Source organism: Diabrotica undecimpunctata, chromosome 7 (assembly GCF_040954645.1).
Source record: "Diabrotica undecimpunctata isolate CICGRU chromosome 7, icDiaUnde3, whole genome shotgun sequence".
In the NCBI taxonomy this organism is placed as follows: Eukaryota; Metazoa; Arthropoda; class Insecta; order Coleoptera; family Chrysomelidae; genus Diabrotica; species Diabrotica undecimpunctata.
This window is the reverse complement of record NC_092809.1, coordinates 39,180,591-39,206,104: the sequence shown is the minus strand read 5'-3', so window position 1 is coordinate 39,206,104 and position 25,514 is coordinate 39,180,591. Positions and strand designations below refer to the sequence as shown.

General features: G+C 35.7%; 2 protein-coding genes across 3 annotated transcripts in view; one reads left to right on the top strand and one right to left on the bottom strand.

Moving 5' to 3' along the window:
* Ncc69 (sodium chloride cotransporter 69) overlaps nucleotides 1–10,358 on the top strand; it is an 85,451-nt gene extending 75,093 nt beyond the window's left edge. Inside the window, exons 10-18 of the mRNA XM_072537134.1 lie at nucleotides 2,280–2,511; nucleotides 2,601–2,722; nucleotides 2,785–2,920; nucleotides 7,928–8,139; nucleotides 8,270–8,511; nucleotides 8,671–8,807; nucleotides 8,873–9,103; nucleotides 9,640–9,906; nucleotides 10,036–10,358. Coding sequence (XP_072393235.1) covers nucleotides 2,280–2,511; nucleotides 2,601–2,722; nucleotides 2,785–2,920; nucleotides 7,928–8,139; nucleotides 8,270–8,511; nucleotides 8,671–8,807; nucleotides 8,873–9,103; nucleotides 9,640–9,906; nucleotides 10,036–10,280 — 1,824 coding nt within the window. The 3' untranslated portion in view covers nucleotides 10,281–10,358. The remainder of the gene's footprint in view (nucleotides 1–2,279; nucleotides 2,512–2,600; nucleotides 2,723–2,784; nucleotides 2,921–7,927; nucleotides 8,140–8,269; nucleotides 8,512–8,670; nucleotides 8,808–8,872; nucleotides 9,104–9,639; nucleotides 9,907–10,035) is intronic.
* A 1,476-nt stretch (nucleotides 10,359–11,834) lies between these two features.
* Hacd2 (3-hydroxyacyl-CoA dehydratase 2) overlaps nucleotides 11,835–25,514 on the bottom strand; it is a 45,022-nt gene continuing 31,342 nt past the window's right edge. For both annotated transcript variants that reach the window (XM_072537130.1, XM_072537131.1), the window contains 2 exons: nucleotides 12,520–12,865; nucleotides 11,835–12,229 (listed from right to left, as the gene is read on the bottom strand). In XM_072537130.1, the coding sequence (XP_072393231.1) occupies nucleotides 11,905–12,229; nucleotides 12,520–12,865 (671 nt within the window). In that variant the 3' untranslated portion in view covers nucleotides 11,835–11,904. The remainder of the gene's footprint in view (nucleotides 12,230–12,519; nucleotides 12,866–25,514) is intronic.

The window sequence follows — 25,514 nt, the reverse complement described above, 5'->3', positions numbered from 1 at the left end:
TTGGTATGTCGCCATGCTTGATTTGTCTGCATATACACACATAGTTGATGTCTTCTCTCCTTTCCAACGATACCTCACTTGCTATATACGAAGTAGTTTGATCGTTATAATTTGATTACATCTTTATATGACAAATGCTATGGCGTCGATTTGGCCGTGCTCTTGGTCACGTGAAAGAGGAACTTTCTTATAATGCTCTAGAGTCTTGAGACCTGAATTTTTTTCTAGACCGAAGTGTTCCAATTCCTATAACCAAAAAGATCATAAAAATATTGTATTGCATTCTTTTATGCCATTATATTCCCCACTTTTACTTATTTAGACCTTTAATAATAGAGTGACGAGCTTAAATTTTTTTCCAACATTACATAGTAGATTTTTCTACATTGTTGGTCTTTTCGTCCACTCCACTTCCCAATTACATCTCACACATTTCTGAATATTAAGTTATTTAGGCGTTATGAGTTTGAATGTATCTGCGTACTCAGTATCGCCTCCCTTTCCCAACGGCACCTTAGAATGCGTATCTCTACGTTAAGCTGTTTATGCGTTCTACGCTGACTACTATGGCTTCGGAACAGTAGAAGGTCTGTATAGTTTCACAACTCTTGCTCAAAAATGTCGAGACCAACCAAAAGATCTTTTCGTTGCATTTATAAACTATGAGAAAGCTTTTGACAAAGTTAAGCGTAACATTTTCCTGGAATGTCAAAAGCGAAAAGGGTTCGACAAAAATGATATTAACATAGTGAGAACTATTGGAACCAACAAGCTGTGGTAACATTAGATGAAAATAGCACAGATACATAGAGGTGTGAGACAAGGTTGTGTACTTTCACCATTACTATATAATATATATACTTCGAAGAGTTATTTACACAAGCAATTGAAAACTGTACAGAAGGGATCAAGATAAATGGTGAAAATATAAATAACAGCCGTTATGCCAACGATAGTCATTGTCTATGAAAGTGAGAAAGACCTGCAGACGCTACTAAACACAATTTGTGATACTGAGCAACAGTTTGATTTAACAATAAACATAAAGAAAACAAAAACCATGGTTATCAGTAAAAGAGGTAAAGTCATAACAAGGACCCAGATAAAAAAAATGAAGATATTGAACAAGTGGATAAAATAAAATCTAAATCCGAAATTCGATCAAGAATAGAGAAATCAAGAGCAGTCTTTTTGAAGATTAGGAAATTTCTGAGTGACAAAAAACTCAATCTGTTATATACACTTTATTCTTCTTTATGGTGCCGAAGCTAGGACTGTTAGTGTTGACTTAATGAGAAAGATGAAAGCTTTTGAGATGTGGCTTCTTAAAAGAAATTTAAAAATAAGACGGACCGATAATATTACGAACCAAAAGGTGTTGCACAGAATGGGAAGAGACAGCGAACTTTTGACAACAATTACAAGAAGAAAGACAGCATATTTGGGGCACATACTTAGAAATAAGAAGTACGTGTTGTTGCAGCTGATTATGAAGGATATAATCGAAGGAAAAGGAATTCTGGTAGACGACAAATATCCTGGCTAAAAAACATTGGCGACTGGACTGGATTAAACACACAGACGTTTTTAAGAAAAGCAGAAGATAGAAACAAATTTGCAATGGTTATAGCCAACCTTCATTAGTGGAGTCGACACTAGAGGAAGAAGAATTCTGACTATACTATGTATGTATAAGGCAGATACTATGATGTCGCTTTGGGCGGGACTTGTGAGAATGGTATCACATAACCAGTAGTCATCTTGGAAAGAGAATATTCTGATATTGCTTTCAATGCTCCGAATTCTTTTCATTACCACGATTCCTTTTTACCCTGGCAGCACCCATAATAAAGTTACTTTGTAATGGTATTCCGTCAGTTGCTTAAGAAACTGTCTGCAATTAGAAGCTATTCGTAACAAGAAGTAATGCTCGAACTCCCCTCTTTACATAGATATGTAAGAAGGATTGCTCAGGATCTAAAACACGGCAATCTGACTAGACATCTGAAAATTCTAATAATTTCAACAACATACTCCATGAGAAGTCTCGTAAACGTTATGTCTGCAAAAATATTTCGAACTCTTGTTTAAACGTGAGAGTAAAAAAATATTGACTGCCTTCAAGAGACAAGCTGCAGAAAGGCTTATTACATTCGAAGTTGCAATTTTGAGTTGTAGCATTTAGTTTTACTCATAACCGATTAAAAACGCTTTTTCTTTGTGTTAAGTCAAAAACATTAATGATGATAAACGATATTATGGAAACACTAATATTTTAGGTGGTAGAACTAGTGTCCTGGGTAGGACCCATTATTTATGCAGGCTGCTTTGCAGCTGCTCTATCTTCGGCTCTGGCGTCTTTAGTATCGGCGCCGAAGGTCTTCCAAGCTTTGTGCAAAGACAAGCTGTACCCCTGGATACTTTGGTTCGCGAAAGGTTATGGAAACAACAACGAACCGTTGAGAGGATACGTTTTAACGTTCATCATAGCTGTAGCTTTTATATTAATCGGTAAGAACACTTTTTTCCATTCGTGATGTACGTTTAATGGTATTAAAAAATAATTGTATGTAATTTTAGAATTGTTTGTTTTGTTTTAGGTGAACTAAATTTGATTGCGCCGTTAATTTCAAATTTCTTCTTAGCGGCCTATGCGCTTATAAACTTCTCTACATTTCACGCATCGTTGGCCAAACCAGTAGGCTGGAGACCGACGTTCAAGGTATATACATGTATACAACATGAGTATAGGGCCATAAATTTGTAACATAACTAATGTTTCAGTATTACAATATGTGGCTCAGTCTGCTGGGAGCTATGCTATGTGTGGTTGTGATGTTTTTGATATCGTGGATAACAGCATTAGTGACATTTGCAGCAGTTCTGTCACTGTATTTGATTGTAGCTTATAGAAAGCCAGGTAATTATGTAATATCCAATAATATAATAATTTTTAATAAACAATTACTTGAAATATATCGTTAAATGTCCGGGTGTCAAAAGACAAATACCGATATGGATGTGAAGCTCAAAAAAGCATCCAACCATCATATGAGAAATGTACTGGTATGACACATTACGAAAGATTATTTACCAAGAAAACAAACTGGGACTTCTAGAAATCAAAAGTCTCCCTTATTATCAATACGTCCCTGGCAGTATGCTTGAAAATGATAACTAAAAGTTACAATGGAAGCGCACTGTGTTCACAGACCCACCAGTGGCACAAAATAGACCGAATTTCATACTAGTTAATAAACTAACCTGGCAAACAACACTAAATAATGTGGCGATACGTAACAGCCATAATCTGTACAGTAAGCATATCGAGAAGGTAATCAATTACAGAGATCTTAAGATACAAATAAATAAGGAGAAAATGGTAAATTTTATCCGGGCAATAGTTATTATCTTCCCTAGTACTAGTATTATTTGGAAGAACCTTCTAGAAAATATCAAACAGATAAGTCTTAGTGAAAATTGGTCGTCAAACAGATGAGTCTTGGTCCTAAAAGGGCCAAGGAAAAACTTTTGGCAGATACTTCAGCATTCTAGGTCACTCGATAACATGTAAAGAGTCCCCATACGCCAACTTGTCATTCAGAATTAAAGACCGGTCAAAACCCTCAAGTGCAAAATGGCATGACCATTAGTAACCGCATGACTCAGTAGGGAATATACTCCATTAAGAGCATAAACTAAGACTCTAAATCAACTATTTTATACATTTATAAACGTATCCTTGCTAATATGGTTGAAAATGACAAGTATAGTGGAATGTACTGTACGCACAGATCAACCAATGGCAGATAATAAATCATAGTTGATACTAATTAATTACCAACGTTGTATTATATATTAAATTAAATGATAAAATCATCTAATTCAGATACCTTGAACAAATAAAGTATCTTAACAAAAGCTATAATTTTGCAACTGCTGGTGTCATTCCGAAGAGGCTTCTGGAGAACATCAAATGGCTTGATTTTGATGAATATATGTACAGGATGGCCCGTAAGTAATTGTACAAAAAGGAACAGTTGATTCTACTCTTTAAAATATTACGATAATTATCTCGAAAACTGTTGAGTTTTGAAGTTATGAACAGGTATATTTTTTTGTTGAAAGAATTGATTTTAATATTTTTTGACACAAATAGCGCTAACTTTTTTAATCCCAATAAACTTACAATCTGTACCAACGATACAATAAATAAATGACTTGACTAATGAACTGACTAACATTTTTGGAGTGCTTGTGGTAACACAGAAATCGAGCAGATCAGGCATTTTGTTTCTGTCGATAGACGAATAGGTAGGCTCTCCAGTTAACAGGTGGTTAAGGTTGTTATTTTGCATAGCTCTGAGGTGTGTTTGGAATTATAGTCACGCCCGCCAAGTAATCTGTTACCCAAGAATGTTGAAATATTCTTCAAACTCATCACAAATTATACTGTGGCGTGGGGCACAGTATACCGTCGAGATTGTCAATGGTTCATGCCAGTCTTCTATTTTTATGCTTTTGTTCTGTAAGTAGTTTCTTCTGTATTTATTGAGTTTATGATAAATTTTTTTCTTAATATGATAACTGTTCCACCGTGGGCCTTACTGGCGGGTGTTGAGAGATATATTATATAATTAAGAATTTTTATTTGGGTTCTAGTAGTTAAATGTGTCTCCGTTATAAGCATTATTATATATACTGTGGTTAACACTGAAAGCCTTTAATTCATCTTTGTGTTGTGATAGGCCGTTAGCATTCAAGATTGACATCTTCAAAAACTTAATCGTTTAACCACCTTCTGCTCTGATAAAGTTTTTAACATGTTTTTTAATTCTGAAAAGTCGTTTGTTATGTTTAATGTCTGTGGGCCTTCATGATACGGCATGCTATTAAAGGTTTGCTGTTGCGTACTTCTCACAGCGTTGGTGTAACTTGCTGAATCTTGAAGATTCGACTGATGGGGTTGTCTTATCGGTTGAGTAATATTGAGTACGGGACAACCTTTGTAATTACAGGGTGGTTGCCCTCGTACATGATATATTTCACGTTTTGTTCTTTGATCTTTCCTTCCTGGGGCACTAGTTAGTTCCATGTTCGCCAGTACATTTGACACATCGTGGTTTTAGATGGCAAAGGTTCTTGACGTGTCCAGATCTTTGACATCTAGCATACTGGGATATTTCCCCTCTCGGTTTTGGTTCGATGTTGATTTGCTGATTTAAAAGAAATTCCATATCGTATATGTTTTTATTATTGTCTTTTGGCTTTAAATCAATTAAAAACATGGGTAGTGTGGTTCTGTTTATAGCGTTTAACGTTCTATACATTTTCCACATCGTGTTCTAGTTTTTTAATTTAGTTTTTCTGTCGTTGACGTCGACTGAGTAGTGCATGTTTTTTATGAAAGTCCTGAAGCTCCGTTCTTCTTTTAGTTTAGATGTATGAAATTATGTGTTCTGTCTTTTTAATGACCGTATAACTTCCTGAGTTCTTTGGTTGAACTTTAACGTAATAGAAAATTAATATTTTCATTTCATAACTGACTTTGGCAACTTTTTCTAGTGACTCGGTCAGCTGAGAAATAGTTTTGACTCCTTTAACGAATATTGGTGGTGGTTTGGATAGGTTACTTCCTTCTGCTTTCTCATCTTTGAATATCTGACTGATTTCTTTTCCATTAGTCTAGAACTCTTCATTATCTAATGTATAGCACCTATTGGAGATTGTGGGGGTGGATGGGTTTAGCCAGTAGTCTTGATTTTTTGTTTGGTTTGAGTGACAACTATACGGATTAGTTCTACTCCTTTTTTATGATCTGCTGTCTCCCACTGGTCATTTGGATTTGTCTGGGTTTGCGAAACTGGAATATTGTTGGGATAGTAGATGTAGAAAGTTGAGGTTGGGACATGGCTATTTGAGGTTGTTGTGGCTGTTCGTTGACCATCTTGTAGTGCATAGCGTATACCACCGGTATAACGCCACTAAATAGCGCTTACTTGAAGAGCAAAAAAGTTAAGAGCAAATTTATGCCACATGTGTGGCGTATGTGGCATCCTCTATCAGCTACATCAAAGTATGCATCAAATTATAATTCCTCATAATCAAAAGTTATACATACAGTTAAACATATTGTTACACATTTTTATACATGAATGTCCACGAACGTGAAAGTTATAGTGAAAAATAAAATTTTTAATTTCAACTTTAACACCCTGTATCTTTCTTAATATGAATATTTTATTAAAGCAAGTTGGCTTAAATCGTAATATTTGAAAGTGTAGAATCTACTGTTTCTTTTTGTACAATTACTTTTTAAAGGGTGTGTCTAATCTAAAGGTCCAATTTTCGATCACTTTTTCCAATATTTCTCGCCGTATATCGGCAATAACGCGGCGAATGCTGTCCTCCAAGTGGTCACTCGTTTCATACTTATCAGCGTAGACTAGCACCTTCACATATTTCCACATAAAATAATAGTCTGGCAGTGTTAAATCGCACGATCTTGGTGGCCAATTCACTGCCCGAAACGTGAAACTATGCAGTTACCAAACGTTTCCTTCGATAAATCAATTGTGACACGAGCTGTGTGACACGTTGCGCCGTCTTATTGAAATAACAGCAATTGGGGAATCAAAAAGGCAGTAATCATGGCTCTATAGCACTCACCGTTGACCGTAACGTTCTAGTGCATCGTTTTTGAAGAAGTACGATCCAATGATTCCACCAGACCAAAAAGTACACCAAACAGTCGATTTTTCTGGATATAATGGTTTCTTAACACACGTTTGAGGATTATCTTAACTCCAAATAGAGCAGTTTTGTTTGTTGACGTAGCCAATCAATCAAAAGTGAGCTTCATCGCTAAACAAAATTCGGTTATGAAAATTGGAATTAACGGCAATCTCGTTTTTGACCCACTCACCGAATCTACGAATCTACGTCTTGCTAGGTGATGATGTAGCTTCAATTCTTGCATGAGTTGGATTTTGTAAGCACGCAAAGCAAGATCTTTCCTCAAAATTTTCCATAAAGTGGATGGACACGTATCCAACTGCTGTGCACGATGACAGATAGACTGATTCGGGTCTTCCTGTATGCTACGCTTTACAGCAGCAACCACTTCTTGTGTACGCACTGTACGATGTGTCTGTGGATGCATATTATCAGTTAGAGTAAACGTGGTGCAAAAACGTTCCATGATGAATCGAATTACTTGCTCTGATGGACTATTATGTGGATCATAAAATGGACGTAGTGCGCGATACGTATTTCGAATAGAACCACAATTTTCAAAATAAATTTGTACAATTTGGAAGCGTTGTTCAGGTGTCAAGTCTATTCATGCTGAAATGCCAAACCAAACCTAACATAAATCACTTGACAGCTATCAAAATGGCCAACAGTTAAAAAGTCTTACCAACTTACATTTCTATACATCCAAAAAAACACCCTTTACAAGAAATGTTTGGTAGACACTCCAACACACCAGGTCACCTAGAGCTCAATAACATAAAAATAGAACTCTTTATAGAACAAAGTCTTTGTACCTTGCTCCTTGCTCAGTTTGCGGATGGTACTTTTTTATCGGGCCTTTTGTCACATTTTTCCATAGGTGCGATAGCTACCAATAATATAGTTATCACTCTGTTGGTTATTCGAGGCAGCAAGTGGGCTTCGAGTCTAATGTTAGGTTAAGAAACTTCACTCTCTAGATTTAAATGTGTACCATTTAGGCTTAGATCACCCACTCACTCTAAATTTCCCCTCCTGGTAAATTTTATGATTTTGGACTTCTGGGGGCTTATATTAAGCCCTGCATTTGAAGTCTATTGTGTCACTACAGTCAGAGCCTATTGCATTATATCTCTGACTGTGCCATTCTACATTCTGACAGTCTGTTTGGCTTTATCACACTTTTTTTCAGATGTGAACTGGGGATCTACAACGCAAGCACAGATTTACAAAAATGCCTTACAAGCCGTTCATCAGCTAAATACAGTAGAGGAACACGTAAAAAACTATCGTCCTCAAATACTGGTGCTATCAGGAATGCCAAGTGCTCGTCCAGCTCTCGTAGAATTTGCCCATTTGTTGACAAAGAATTTGTCGATGCTAGTTTGCGGACACATCAACACGGTATGACTTGTTTCAGATCATAAATATGTAAATTAAAAAAAAAATTGTATTCATAACATCTTTACTTTCTTTTTCGTCTTGCTGCACTATCTGCAGATATTTTGCTGTATAAATAATTTTATTTTTTTAGAGTTCTCTTCCCCAAAGAGTAAGAAACGTCTTAAACTACAAGGCCAATAGTTGGCTAAAAGCGCACAAATTGAAAGCCTTTTACATGCAAATAGACGGTCTATCGTTCGAAGACGGCTGTAGGGCTTTGTTAAAAGCTTGTGGTATTGGGAAACTGAAGCCAAATATTCTCCTATTGGGTTATAAAAACGATTGGCAAACTTGTTCCAAGGAAGATCGTCATCAGTATTTCGAAATATTACAGTGAGTATATATAAAATATTTTTTTTTGAGAGAAATACACTTAGAAGACAAATTAAGGTTTATTCTATAAAGCCATAACACAAATGGTATCATGGAGTTTATACATTGCAATATGCAATACCATTCATTATGACCAATAACATTAATTATAACTTTTAGTAATGCTTTCGATCTGCATATGGGCGTGGGCATTATTCGAATCCAACAAGGATTTGAATTTAATCTTTCTAACGAAGACGACGCAAAAAGCACAGTAAACTTACAAAGGAATCAATCATACAGTCAAATGTCACAAGGTTAGTATTTTAAACACCAATTTTCTCTTTGCTGTATCAAAAAATCTTTCATTTACGTTTTTTAGCAAGCAGTAGCAGCGGAAGTAGATCGATCCAGACAAACAAGGACATGGTGAGTGAAACGCCAAATCCGAACGGGTCTACCAAAAAAACGAAGTCCGTAACGGAGTCCATCTACGCCGCTGATGAAGATCAGTTGGACGTTAAGGAGCATATACCGTCTGAAATATTTTATTTCCAGAAGAAACAGAAGAAAGGGGGCACCGTAGATGTCTGGTGGCTTTATGATGACGGAGGTAATGGGGAAATCACCCACTCACGTTAATTTAATATATTTGTTTAAGTTCCTTGTCCACACAAAACAGTTACTTTATACCCAGCGGACCTAAATATTGCCATGGTGCTGACTCCATACCATTGGCAAAGATTCTTGAGCTAGGATATTCTTCGTCGTTCAGGACCACGTTTGACCTGAATATTTTAGAAAATCCAAACTTTTAACGTGATTTTAACGTTTCTCTTCTTTTGTCGTCGATTTTTTTATTTCTTCATGTTAATGGTATTAATGGTGACCCCTTTAGACATGAAATCGACTACAAAGATCAAAAAGTTGTATTTTGTGATTTTTTTCTCTTAAATCTGAATTTTTAACTTTTTGCCGTATGGAGCCACTACAAATACTTTTATTCCGGAATCTACAAGAATCTACTCATCTACAGTTGTTAGTTGATCTGTTGAGCTACTTTCCATTGGAAAAAATCACTTAAACATTCCTTTGAAATGTACAAGAAAGTAACAAACTAAAACTAAGTCAACAATATTTTCCTTTCAGGTCTGACTCTCCTTCTCCCATACATAATATGTATGAGGAAAAACTGGTCGGGATGTAAACTTAGAGTGTTTGCTTTAGCGAATAAAAGAAACGAATTAGAGATGGAGCATCGCAACATGGCGAGTCTCTTGGCCAAGTTTAGAATCGAATACAAAGACTTACAGATAATATCCGATATAACCACAAGTCCTCGGGAGAGTACGAAGAATTTCTTTGAGTTGCTGATCGCAGATTTCATGCAGCAAGATCCGGACAGTCCTGATTCAGGTAATAAAACTTTTACTGAGGTTAAGTTAGGTCTTAAATATTTCCAAAAAGTATATTTCTTGCTGAACAGTCAAATTCACATCTATAAAACTGAACTACCAAATATTACGCACGTATGTAATTTTTTAGGATATATTTCTGAAGCAGAGCTGCTAGCTGTCAAGGCGAAAACAGACCGCCATTTGAGGTTAAGGGAATTGCTTCTTGAACACTCCAGCGAGGCCAATATAGTGGTAATCACTTTACCAATACCTCGAAAGAATATTATTTCTGCACCGTTGTACTTGGCTTGGTTGGAAGTATTAACCAGAGATATGCCGCCGATTTTGTTGGTTAGGGGCAATCAGACCTCAGTGCTAACCTTTTATTCTTAACTTTTTTATACTTTTTTAATATATTAAGTGTACAATAACTAACGTTTTTAAGAAAACATTAAATAACAAATTTATTTATTCCTGTCCTTACTTTAGTAATAATTCTTATCAAAAATCCTCAATTCTTCCTCATGAGGTGATGACATATGTCAGTTGACACTTTCCAATATTACCAACTGATATCATATCATTATTCGACTAATAAACAATTGAGTAAACCACTGTTACAAATGATACTGAAAAACAATGAAATATTATGAAATATACACTTCTAATGAAGGTAATATAAAGAGACTCACCCAAATTCTCAACCACATATATGTAGAGGGCAACATCCCGGAGGAATGGCTTAAATCGATATTTTTACCTCTACCAAAAAACAACAATCTCAAATCATGTAATGACTATAGATTGATAAGCCTAATGTGCCACCCTTTAAAGATTCTCTTGAAAATTGTTCAAAACCGAATTTATAAGAAATGTGAGGAGCAGATAGATCAAACGCAGTTTGGCTTCAGAGGAGGCATGGGTACAAGAGAGGCATTATTTACGTTGACGGTACTCTTGCGGAAATGTCGGGAATATAACAAGAGTGCATATGTATGCTTCATTGACTTTAGGAAGGCCTTTGACCGAGTGCAGCATATGAAGTTAATAGATGAATTAAAAAACATCAATTTGGACAAAAAAGACATTCAGTTTATTAAGGCTATATACTGGAACCAGAAAGCAGTAGTAAAGGTGAACGATATAGAAACAAATAATATACCGATTGCGAGAGGGGTCAAGCAAGGAGGCGTCTTGTCTCCGACGCTTTTCAACGTGTACTCACAGGTCATATTCAGAAAAGCCTTATGGGAAAGAAAAGAGGGAATAAGAATTGGTGGAGAAATCGTAAACACCATGAGATTTGTAGATGACACGGTAAAGCTGAGAGTATAGAAGAACTACAAACTTTACTAGATGCAATAAATAGTGAATGCATTCAAATGGGACTTGACATCAACACAGACAAGACCAAATTTATGATAGTATCATAAATTATGCGAAATATTCGAAACTGGACAAACATGACTGTAGACGAATTATTCCACGTTGCAAAAGACAGAGAAACTTTTAGAAATGTGGTCGCCAAACTCCGTTAATGGGTACGGCATAGGAAGAAGAAGAAGACACTTCTAATATCGAGAAAAATAGAATGACAATTGATGACAGACGACCTTTGACACTTTGCAAGATTGCCAACTGATACAATAACTTTATTCGACTAAAAAACAATCTGATTAAACCGTTTTTATAAAAGAAATTGGAAAATAAGGAAATATTATTGAATAAACAGGGATATAATGACAAGTAATGATAGACGACCGTTGAAACTTAGCCAAGATAGCCAACTCCATTCAACGAATAAATCAGCTTTTAATAAACTTTTGTTCTGGCAGATTCCAAATTTACCAACAAATTTAGTGTTGGTGTATGACAAGTAAACGCAGTGGCGTATCAATATAAATTTATTAAAGGAATTATCTAAGCAAAATAAAATAGAATCAAGGCTTAAGTAATTAGTAGAGAATTTATTGAACATATTATCAAAATTGATAAATATTTACAGTTTACCTTAAACCTACGTACGTTTAAGCTTGCCGCTCCTAAGACCCAGCTTTTGCTGTCTAGCTTTATGCATGTGTTTCATCAAGAAGTACATGGCTGGAATCACACCTAAGAGTATATAGAGCCTGAGGAATGTCGCGTAGTGGAATGTGAAATTGAAAGCGTTAGGCATGGACAGCGACCATCTGCCACTTTGTTCCATGAAAATCAAATTTCTGAAGAGGATGATACTTTCGCAACTAAAGCCTATTGGGTAGAGCACTATCCAGGCAGTGTAGCGCACCCACGTTAGGATTTTATTTTCTTTTTTGTATAATTGAGACATGTAGTATGGATACCTGAAAATAAACATAAGATTCTTTCAGTTCTTTTGGCCTATATATTAACTTACACAACTTTTATTGAACTGAATTTAAAAAGAAAACTTAAAAATGCAGAAAGTATACAAACAGTACTGCACATGACTTTTTGAAGTCTATAAAACTTGAAGATACCAACAAGATTGTTGCACCTATGCAACAATCTTGCAATGCGTATCCATGCAATGCTTATTCATGCAATTGTTAAAACAACTGGAATATAAATCGTTAACTTATTTCTGAACAAAATGAGTAAAAAAAGTATCTACCTGATTATTTCTATGGCACTCCACGTCAAAAACAGATAGAAAGTAACAGGCATCAGCTGAATCCGTCTCTCCTGATCCAAATTGACCAACAGAACGAACAACCTTCCTTCGATCTGCAACCACGGCATCAATACGCCTCCTTTAACGTACCCGAACACGGGATGGAGGATTTCTAGGCATTGCATCAGTTGAGCGAAACATATCACAGGCCCTACGGTGTCGTAGACGTGCGGGAAAAAGTCAGATCCGTCTTTGACGTAGCGGATGCACAACACTGTCGATATGTACATAAAACATATGTACATGAATAAATTGTAGAAGGTGAGGTATACCTTCTTGAAGTCTTCTACAATAATAAATTTGCTTAATTAGTAATATAAAAAAAGGCAAATTAAACGAGCATAAAAAACAGTAATTCTTTAATTCTTCTTAGCGGAAGAATTATACCAGCAACTTAAAAAATGCATTCATGAGGTTGCAAGTGAAGCTTTGGGGTATAAAGACAAACATGAAACAAAAAATCAAGAATGGTGGTCGGAGAATATGCAAACGTTAGTAAACAAGATTTCGTGATGCTCTGGGAACACGGGAGGCCCTTTTTGCTGTACAGGTGCTATTTCAGAGATGCAGGGATGTGAATTGTGACATATACGTATGCTTTATAGATTACCAGAAGGCATTTGACAGAGTAAAACATGACAAATTAATGACTCTAATGCAAGAAATTGGAATTGATAACAAAGATCTTAGAATTATCAGAAACATTTACTACAATCAAACGGCCAAAATCAAAATAGAAGACCAGTTAACTGATAAAATTGCAATAGAACGTGGAGTACGACAGGGCTGTATTTTGTCTCCATTGTTGTTCAACATTTATTCTGAATGGGTATTTAAGGAAGCTTTAGACGGTTGTGCGAAAGGAATACTAATAAATGGTGAATGGTTGAATAACATTAGATATGCAGATGACACTATAGTTTTTGCCGATAATCTGAATGACTTACAGATATTAACAAATCGCATAACAGAAGTCAGCAACAGATACGGACTAGCTCTTAACATAAAGAAAACCAAATTTATGACAATTAGTAAAAAACCAATACTAAACGCTCAACTTACAATCAACCAACAGAATATCGAAAGAGTCGAGCAATATACATATCTAGGCACCAATTTAAATAGCCAATGGGACCACTCAACAGAAATTAAACAGCAAATAATAAAAGCAAAAGCAGCATTCGTTAGAATGAGAACCATTTTCAACAGTCGAGACATATCATTAAAAACAAAATGCCGTCTATTGAACTGCTACATATTCACAGTTCTGCTCTACGGAATGGAAGCATGGACACTGACTGTTGCATCTATGAATCGGCTCGAAGCTTTCGAGATGTGGTGTTATAGGCGCATCTTACGTATATCCTGGGTTGACAGAGTTACTAATGTGGAGGTCCTGCGTAGAATGGGGAAAGAATGTGAAATTCTCATGACCGTCAAAACTAAAAAGTTGGAATATCTAGGACATGTAATGAGAAATCCAGAACGTTACGGCCTTCTCCAGCTGATTCTCCAAGGGAAAGTGAATGGTAAGAGAGGACCGGGAAGAAGACGCATTTCCTGGCTTCAAAATTTGCGAAAGTGGTATAACACGACTACCACTGAACTGTTCCGCGCTGCAATAAATAAAGTAAAGATAGCCGTGATGATCGCCAACATCCGGAACGGATAGGCACTTTAAGAAGAAGAAGAAGTAAACAAGAAGAAAACTGCTTATCAGAAATGGATGTCAACGTTAAAGGAGGAAGATCACAACATATATAAAAAATTAAATCGAGATGTAAAAAGAGAAGTAGTGAAAAGTAAAAATGAGATGTGGGATCGAAGATATGCAGAGGTGGATAGGTATATGGGTGGAGCAAGAGTTGGGCAAGCGTGGAAGGTGATAAAGTCTCTCCGGAGGAAAGGAAAGGAAAAATCTAACTTACAGTTAATAGATCTAAAACACTGGAAACACCATTATGAGGTCTTACTGACAGAGGGTAAATTCCAAGAGATCGAAATGGAAGAAATATCCGAACATACACAAATAATTGAGATAACAACCGGAGAGTTAAGCGATGCCCTCAAAAGATCGAAAAACGGTAAAGCAGCAGGACCTGGAGACATCCCAATTGAGTTGGTAAAGTATGGACCAAAAATATTACATGAGATATTGGAATGTTGGATACATCAACTCAATATTCAAGAAAGGAGATAAACGCAAATGATCTATCTATAATATCTAAAGAAGGCACTACCAAAAGAAATATCGAAAACAGAACTCAGCAGGTAAAAAAGCCGTAAACATTCTAAACTCTCTACTATGGTCTAAAGATATTAGACAAGAAACGAAATTGACAATTTATCGAACCTTGGTAGAGCCTATTATGACTTATAGGGCAGAAGTTTAGCAGATCACGAAAAAAGATAGAAAAAGAATAGAAGTAGTAGAAATGGATTTTCTAAGGAGAGCGTGTGGTGTATCCAAAAAAGATCATATCAAGAATGAAGATATTAGAAAGAGGACAAATACTGCATATTCCAGTGTAGACAGAATTGAAACGAGACAACTAGTGTGACAACAAAATCCCAAACTGATTAATATATAATACCAAACATCCAGACGGTCCTGTACATGCAGGAACTAAATTTATATCCAAGAAAAGCAATCAAAAGTATGTACAGAAATACCAATATAACGATTAAGATACAGTCAAACGAAACAAAACCAAGAATTAAAAAAAGATTGTAGTATGTCACCAACGCTTTTTAATATATAATTATAGGAGAGCGCGAGAATAAAAGAATATGATTTCATAACTACCTAATAGTGCATTGTATTTTCCCTCATCTTGGTGCGCCCTGGGTAAACTAAATGAGCAGTAACATGGAACCGTCAGACCGTCTCAGATCTCCTGGCGAACACATTACTAATAACTAACGGCTCTTCTCAGAACCATCTGCTGAGTATGCCAAATAAACATTGAAGACAGTAACCAAAGCAAGAACGAATACGTCAGCAAGTTTCTTGCAGAAAATAACATTGATATAGCCACAGTTCAGGAAACACACACTGTTGACTCCTTTAATCACCGACAATATTGGATTGCTACCTACTGTAGAACAGATAAAAAATGTTAGCACCATACACTCTTACTCGTCTTAAGAACTCTTCATACTGGCAACCGTAAAAACAAAATCACCATAGTTAATATATACAAACTACCAAACGCAATATGGCTACCATATGTGCTTCCTTTATTCCCGCATCCATCAATATACACAGGAGACTTCAATAGTCGTCAAACTACACAGGGTTATAACCAATGAAACCTCCAAGACGAAAAAGTAATTGAATGGGCGGAGCTTAAGCATCTTAGACTTTCACACGATGCAAAACAGGAGCCTATCTTTTTTTCGCTAGATGGAAAAAAGGCTACAACCCAAATCCACATTTTGGGTTGACATTTATATCCACCAAAGACGATTGCCATAACCATACCACCCGAGAAGTTCTTGATAATTTCCCAAAATCGCAACTATGGGCATTATTATTCCCATTAGTAATGGGAACTTTCGTAAGTCAAACTTGAATAAGTATCAAGCTAAATTTGAGAAAGATATCGAGCCTAAGGTAGAAAACTACGAAACATTTGCCAAACTTATATTCAGCTATGCTAAAAAAACTCATCCCAAACTAAATCCTACATTCCATACTGGACCGAAGAATGTTAAGACCTGTATGATTAATACGGGCAAACCAGAGACCCAAACTTAGGTGAACAACTAGAGTTTCTGAATTCTGCAAGGACCACCAGATGGAGGGAAACTCTCGAAAACCTTAACTTCATAGAACCTACTTTATCCCGACAAGTAGAAGATATAGCGACACGCATTGCCGGTATCTCCAAATCAGTTATAGAAAAAGTTCGTAAAATAGAAGTACGATATCAGCTCAAAAAAATCAAAACTGTACATCAGCAAAACCTGCCAACCATGAGGCAAATAGAGACCGAGGAATTTTTCAATACACTAGACGTAATTAAGTGTCGCAAAGCTGCAGAAGTTGACAATATATTTCCCGAATTCATAATACACACTGGTGCAAAAACTCGAAAGTGGCTCCTAGATTTCTTCAACCAGATAATAACGCCGCAAACGCTCAAACCACAGAGCACAAAACAGATGTGAAGAGCAATACTTGGGATTTGTTGATATAAGGAAGTCTTGTGAAGAAGGCTTGTAGAAAGGATGAGGTAGCTGGTTCAATTATTTAAAAGAAAATATTTGTAAAACTATATTCTCACCTTCCTATATTTGGTAGATAAAAAATAAATATAAATATCGAAGGACCAGAGACCAAGAGGTCGCAAAATTGCGAATTAGTAATATTGTGGACAAATTGAAAATAGAATAATTAAAATGGGACTTCCGGTAGAAATGTTTATATCGAGTGTTCTTAAAATTAAACAAATGAGATGTATAGAGCAAAAAAGTTTCGTTGTATGTCCGGCAACCCTGTAATTTGTCGGACCGACATTTACAAAAAATTGGCACAAAAAACGCCCCAAACCGCAACAGCTAAACTGATTAAAAAATGGAAATACCGAACTATGGTTCCGAACAAGGAATACCAAGCTCAGGTTGATCAATGCCCTTATTTTTCCCATTGGACTCTCAAAAAAATCAGCCTTCGATCGAAGCCTTCGAAATGTGGGTCTATAGAAGAGTTCTACGCGTGTCCTGGACAGAACATAAAACCAACCTGTCAATTCTGGAAGAGCTTCATAAAAAAGACAGGCTATTGAAAAAAGTTAACCGAGCGTACCTAATTTACTTACGCCACGTAGCTAAAAGAACAATTAACATGGAACTATTGGTAGTAGAAGGAAAGGTAGAAGGTCTAAGACCAAGAGGAAGATCTCTAACACGATGGGCAGACCAAATGAAAACTCTGGTGGAAAAATCCCTACATAAAGCCGTCCATATGGCACAGCATCGCAGCCAATGGAGGTAGCAAGTCAATAATATTTAGAATGTCGCCACGCCCTGAATTAGAATGACCAACACTGAATTTAATGAAGTTAACTATTTAATAAAATTAAAGTTAAACTTCAAATCTGCTTCTTTTGAGAAGCGAGCGAAGTATTTTCTTGATTCTAGAAGTCCAAAGAAAGAATCTTGAAACAGTTGATATTCATGAATTAAAAGGAAGTTATATAACGATAGTTCTATATATAGAAACAGATTTTAAGCGGCAAAATTTGAGGAAAAAAGGAAGGAGTCAAGGGATAGCAACTGGAAAGAAAAAACAAAAGACAGAAATCTATGGAAACAAATAATTGATTAAGCTGGATCTTCTAGATCGTAAACTTTATTTGATCTGCAAAAATATATAAAAATGTATAAAAACCACACTATACAAACCAAATACATTATTAAAACACGCCGAGCTCGCAATTTTTTCCATAATAGTCACAGAGTTTAGCTTCACGACTTGCAATTACCTTAAGAGTGTCATTACTATTTTTTCGCACTTTGATACAAATTCTAATAATCACAAATAGTATGTTAAACATCACTTTGTAATTTCCCAGACATGTAATTGATAACGTGGCACACATTTTTATATCTTAGACTTTTAAAATTACTATAAATATCGAACGAAATATTTAAATAACATATGTTCCAAACGCATAAAATGATACGATAACGAATTCGCTTATGTCGAACCAATACGATATAGTCCTCAATAAAATTTACGTAACACGTTTGAAAAGGAGAAAAAACAATTGTTCTGTTATAGTATAATTCACATGTATGGAACGCTTAAATTATTTAAAACAAACGGCTAATAAGTGCAATTACAAAATTTGTTTGCCTGATGAGAAGGATTACAGATGCCCAAGGAAAGGATTACAGAATGGGATGAGAATATTATGTTACGCAGACGACGCTATATTGACAGCCCAAAATGAAGAACTCAACTCAACAGTACAGAACCAACTAGATGTAAATTAGAACTCGATGGCGTCAGGATTTAACAGATAATGGAAATCAAATATCTTGGGATTGCACTGCCCAGCTATAGAGACCGGGAGAGATAAGTGAGAGATCGCGAACAAAAAAAAAGGCTGGCAAGATGTCATATTAACACAATATGGCACGTTTATTATTGACTTTCACTCTTGTCTATCCCGTGGCACTTTTCCACTGTGTAACCCCCAGTTTCTTTAGATCCTCTCAGACTGTTTCTTTCCACTTTTTTTCTAGGCCGTCTTATAGCTCTTCTTACATCTGCTCTTTCCTAAAACACTTTGGTTATAAGTCAGCTATCCCTACTCCGTATCACACATCCTGCCTATTTTAGTTTATTGGTATTTGTGCACCAGGACTATATTTTCCTTTCCGCACAGAGTATCTAATTAGTTGTTGTATCTGCGCCTCCAGTCTTTATCATGCTATCTCTATTTTTTTTAAGTTCCGTCACCCAATCGGAAGTTGAATATCATCATCTCTAACTTTATTCCATTTTTATAGTGTTCATTATCTCATATTCTTTCTCGTGCCCATCTCTCACAATAGTTCCATATTTGATTTCTTCTGCATACATGCTATTAAAGGTCGCTTCCATACTTCCATCGCTTTCATGGTCTTAGTACTAATCGTCTTCCGATTGGGCAACCGTCTCTTGCCGTCTTTACTACTCTATTTGTTGCCATTCGGCTTATATGATCGTTCCATTCTACTCTTATATTTCTTAAGCAGTCCTTGATGTTCTCCACCTTGCATCTATGTCGTATATCTGTACTTCTAGCTCTGTCCCATAATGTTTTACTATTAATTTTTTTTGCTGCTGCGTATGTCATTATTGGTCTCATGACTGTTTTGTAAATTCAGCCTCATTTCTTTCCCGATATTTTTATTTGTCTATATTGTTTCAATCAGGCAACCTGAGGCTCTATTTGCTCTAGGTACTTGATCTTTCACTTCTGTTTCGAGCTTTCCGTAGCTAGATAATGTGATGTCTAGATATTTAAACTCCATCACTTGTTCTATTATCTGACTTTCCAGCTCCAATTTATATCTTAGTAAATTTGCTGTTATAACCACGCATTTTGTCTTTTTTGGAGAAATTAACATGTTAAATTTGCTGGTGGTTATATTAAATTGGTGCAGCATACGTTGTAAAGTATCTTCACTTTGAGAGAGTAGTATTTGCGCCGTCTGCGTAGCAGATTATTTTAAGTTGTTTTTCGCCATCTAGTATCCTTTTTTAGTTCTTACTTTTTTTATTATTTCATCCATAATCAGGTTGAATAATAGAGGACTCGGTGAATTTTTTGGTCTTATCCCATTGCCAGCTTCAATAGGGTCGGTTAGTTCTTCTTCTACTTTTACTTTTATTTTGTTTATTTGGTACACATTTTCGATCGTTTTGATTATTCCTAAAGGTATCCTCTTGCGTACAATAAGTAGATAACGACCTTTAATTTGACCCGATCAAATGCATTCTTAAGGTCCACGAAACATAGATATGCCGGTTTGTTGTATTCTAATGATTTCTCTTGCACTTGCCTTATTATAAATATAGTGTCGGTGCATGATCTTTCCGACCTAAAACCTTGTTGTGCTTCTGCTAGTGTTATAATTTCATGTTTATTTGTTATGACTTTGGTTGTTAATTTTTGGTGTCTTTAACAAATTAATTCCTCTTTTTTTTTCCGCGTTCGATTTGTCTCCGTTTTTGAAGAGAGGTAGTAGGATGCTTGATCTCCATTCTTGAGGAATTCGGTTTTGTTCTATAATTTTTTGAATTAGTTCTAGTAGTTGTTTGGTCAGATCTGGTCCTCCATTTTAGCCATTTTAGGAGTTCGTTCGGTATTCTGTCTTCTACTGGTGATTTTCTGTTTTTTAATTTCCTTAATACTACATCCTTTACCTCTTCCTCCTCAATATTTATTTCTTTGTTTGCCGTCATCTCTGGTGTAGGTGGCTCATTATCGTCACCTTTAGCAAATAGGGATCGAAAGTAGAGTGTGATATTGTTCTGTATCCAGTATTTCCGGTTTCCTTTTTCATTGATGTAAGTTAATTATTTAATCTTTGTGTGTGTGCGTGTGTATGTGTGTTAAAACTGTCATGTTTTTCTGGTATACTTCACATCTCTACATTGTTCATTTAACCATTCTTCTTTCGCATGTTTCATTTTGTATTTTATTTGTTTGTATTTCTTGCATTCAATTATGATTTCCTCCGTCAACCATCGTTTCTTTTTGTATCATTGGTGTCAATTAAGCACTATTTAGTATCTTTTTTACTATTACGCAGAATTTGTTATTTAAGATTCTTTCATCGAATGTTGATTTCATCACTCAGCCGTTGTTTTATAAGTAGGATCTCCCTTCTTGATCGGCTGGAAACTTTCACGTGTATAGTCTTTTCTTTTACAGTTTTAACAATGTATACGCTACAATAAAGTTATTATTTTAGCAAAATTAGATACGTCTATCACCCCTTTCATTTCTGTTTCCCACATCGTATCCTTCTGTACATTCTTCTGATGTTTCATACTCCACCTTTGGTTTAAAATCTCCCTCCTGCTATCTCTGTAAGGGCCAAATATAATTCTTTAGCTATTCTCTAACTATTTCAGAGTAGGATAGTAATCTTATCAGAAGAATCGCAGCCAGTATTTTAAATATTGCGTGGATTAGTGAAATTTCTATGTAGTCTTTATATAATACCTATTTCCTATCTAATGTATTTGTATAATAATAGCGCCACACTATTCTTTCTAATGTTCGTTTAAAAAAATTATTTAAAGTTAATTTATTAGATTTATCCGTTATGCAAAACGATAATTTGAACATTTAATATTAGAGTGAATTTATGTCTAAAACTATTACAAACATTTCTGCATAGGGGCTGTTACATAAAAAATATGTATTATACTTATATTAACGAAAAAACGGAACATTTGACAACTTACAAAGAACGTATAAAGGTGGTTCACGACGAGCTAACATTATCTATATATCGGAAACTGTTTACACGATATTTATGAAAATTGGTTTATGGGGAAGTTATGACGAACTTAAAGATATGTCATTTCCGGTTATACCGGAAGTGAACTACAACTTTGTTATTTTAAATGTAACACCCTGTATATTATTGCATTTTCAGATTCGGCGCAAAATTCTAGACAAAATTTTTGTTAGTGAGCGCCCATAACGAGGCGTCGACCCTCGCTCCGATCTTAGGATCGTACGTATTATCAATCGATAGGTAAAATAAATGCATTATTTTAAATGCGAGCGTTCCCTGTCAGTGCTATGCTCTAGGCGATGATACGGTGCGATGGTCTCCGTTATGAACGTACTCTAGTGGGCGCTCACAACCAGGCTCCGATCACTGTCAGTGCTATAATCTGGGCGAGGATACGATGCGATGGTCTCCGTTATGAACGTGCCCTTAGATACTATAGGACAAAACTTCATACTTTTTGAGTTATTCATCTTTTTTCAAAAATTTTGACAGGTAGAGACAATTTTTTCAAAGTTAATATTTTATCAATTTATAAACATAATGGTTTGAAAACCTTTGCACACAAAGAGTAGATAACGTTCTTTCTGGAATTTACATTGAAATCGAATTTCTAAATACAGGTTGTTCACAAATGATACGCCATTTCTTTAAACTTCTCATACTAAGTCAATAATTTTAAATTAAGCATCCTATATTTTATAATTGTAATGATTTTAAGGCTGGATTCGATATGCAAAATGAGCATCTGTTTATCGAACAAATCATGAGTGAAAATGATTTATTCAAATGTTTTTTGAGTAACGCAAGCGAACAAAACTTCGGAGTCCATACAAATAGTAGACAGCTTCATCGCTCATAATATGTTAATACCAAAAATCTGTTTCAAGCATTACTTACGTACGCATGTTCCGCGGTTAGCTACTCATTGGCTATTATTACGACTGATAATGGAAGGGAAAGTGGAAGGAAGAAGAGGTCCAGGAAGAAGAAAATGCTCCTGGCTGAAAATGTAAGAGACTGGACAGGTATGGACACACATTCGATACTAAGAACAGCTCAAGATAGAGACCAATTTGCTGTAGTTATAGCCAACCTTTAGTAATGGAGAGGGCACCTTAAGAAGAAAGGGAAAATGAAAATATTTAACAAAAAGTAAGAACACTGCTCATAAAATCACATAGACATAATCTTCACAGTGCAGTGGAAAGCACAATACTACTGCGGTATGTCGGAGAACGATGAATTGATGATGTATGTGAGAAATTCGGAGAAAAAGTTGATAATTTAGGATTTTATTTTCAGAAGCAGGTTGAGACAGCAACTTTACATCGCACGATTGCACTTTGACGCGTTTATAACACAACAAGCCTTAAACTGGTTAAGTTAATACCTTATCTATTAAGATTAAAGTTACTATGCCATCCATTTACAAACATTATGTCTTGAAAATCTTTGCACACAAAGAATAAGTAACGTTCTTTCAGGAAATTACGCCATTTCTTTACAGAAAAATGATACGCCATTTCTTTAAACTTCAATCCATAGTAAGTCAATAATTTTAGATGAAACACTCTGTATTTTATAATGTTAATGAAAAATTAAATCAACTGTCTTTCAAATAGTGTTATGGTTTCCTATACCCACGGTTAATACTTTTGGAGATGATGCTGGTTTAATATCCAAGGTAAGATATTTCTTATTTTATTTTACCTGTCCGCGTATGAAGATGTCATAATTGTCAGTATTTGTGGATATTGGCACTTTTACAAAGTGATAGAAATAGCTCGCTTAGAATTAAACAATTAAGATTGCGTAAATTTACTTTTATTAATACATGGAGAATATTAACACGTGTTCGGCTAAATAGCTAAGTGCTAAAGCAAAAAAATGTGGAGAATGTGACAGAGTTTTTACTAGAACATATGCTTTATTTGCTAAAAAATATCCAGATCGACCACGACATATCCGTGACACCATGAAGAAGATTACTTAAAAATTAATTTAACACATTTTGGTTGTTTTTAACAAAAAGTTAACGAAGCGAAGCCTATTGTTGATAATAATGACCATATAGTTAATGTTCTTATCCCTAAGCTGCTTATCCCAAAGCGTCATTACGTTGTGGTGAGAGAGATTGAGGTAGGTATACTAAATGCCATCTATTCAGCGAATTAAAAAAAAACACCCGATAACGGCCAAATCATTTACTTAATAATTTATTTACTGCGTTATTATAGATTGAAAAATATTATACGGATGTGTATGAGTTTATATATACCGAAACAGTCACTAAAAAGTATCTCACGACAGAATAAATTAAACTGATATTAGTTTGATGGCTCAAAAATCAAATTTATTGTGAATAAAAGATGGAACCAAAATTCTAAGCAGAGTTTGGTGTAACGATCAATCGCTCGATTGAAACGTTACAACTTATGCAGTCGATATACAATAGCTACCTGTATCATTGTTCAATCTAAGTCGCCTCTGGTCGAATTTCATATTAAACAGCTTCGTATTAAAAGGAATTCTTAGAACTGTTAGCAAACAAAATGTTCGTGACAGGTTTGGAGATTTTGGTTATAACTTACAAAGAAAAGGTTCGCAGTGGATGGCTTTATACCATAGATCAATAAAAAATTAATACAACGTCAGTATAGAAGCTTCGCTTCAAAAAATTGTACAGTAGGCGGTACTGTAGACTAGCGCGAAGCTTCATACTATGTTTCTGTATTTTTAAATTAAAAAAATATATGAAACATTTCAAAAATCAAAACATGGTCAGTCAAAACAAACAAATTATGGTCAATTTTGACATTTTGTATATCTAACGTATATTTGGTAGCGGGTAGCACTCCTCTACGATCCCGGTAGAGGACAGGCTGCTACAGGGAGTGGCGTCCCTGCCGTACGCTAGCTACTGACTTTTTTCTATGTCCAAGCCTTTAGGAGAGGCCAGGTCCCTAATCTATCTTCCTACCTATTTTCCAATCCTTACCACATCCCGATATATCCCGCTACCAACCCGCACTGGCCAGCGTGGTAGTGAAACGGCTAATTTTCCCAGTAAATGACATGACACAAACTAGAAAAAGGTCCTTAGTCCCCGGCGGCCCAACGGTCCCTGGTGACGGTAGCCACCAGATTGTACCAAGGGCAGAGGGTGCAAAGAATCACCGGGATAGACACGGCTACCATGGACAACGAACATTGCATATTGCCACTTATAACGTAAGAACGCTTGCAACTGAATTCGCGAATAACGCGATAAGCTCATTGAATTACAGGAAGAACTTAACTGCATAAAATGGGATGTATTGGGACTTTCCGAAATACGAAGAAAAAGAGAAAACCAATTAGTTTTAAAATAAGGACATCTGCTACATTCCATTGAAGAAAACGATAAGGCAGTTGGCGGTGTAGGCTTTCTCGTGCACAAGAAACACCTACATAAAATTATAAAAATAGAGAGTGTAACCTCAAGAGTTGTGTACCTCATATTAAAACTGAACGAGAGACGCTCTATTAAAATTATCCAAATATATGCACCCACGACGAGCCATAGCGATGAAGAAATCGAAAACTTTTATAAAGATATAAATAGAGCTATAGAAAAAGATAAAACCCACCACCTAGTCTTAATGGGCGATTTTAACGCTAAACTTGGATTCAAAGAAGATAACGCAGAAGTGGCTATGGGTTCATTTGGATACGGTGATTCAAATAGAAAAAATATTGTCCAAGATGTTACAGTAATTAATAAAATCACTGTTGGGAGTGACCATCGGTTGGTTAGAGCAAAAATAATGATCAACATTAGACGAGATAGGACAGCAATGATAACAGAGAGGCATTCTAATAAATGGAAATCGATAGAAGATAGAGTAACTTATCAGAATCTCATA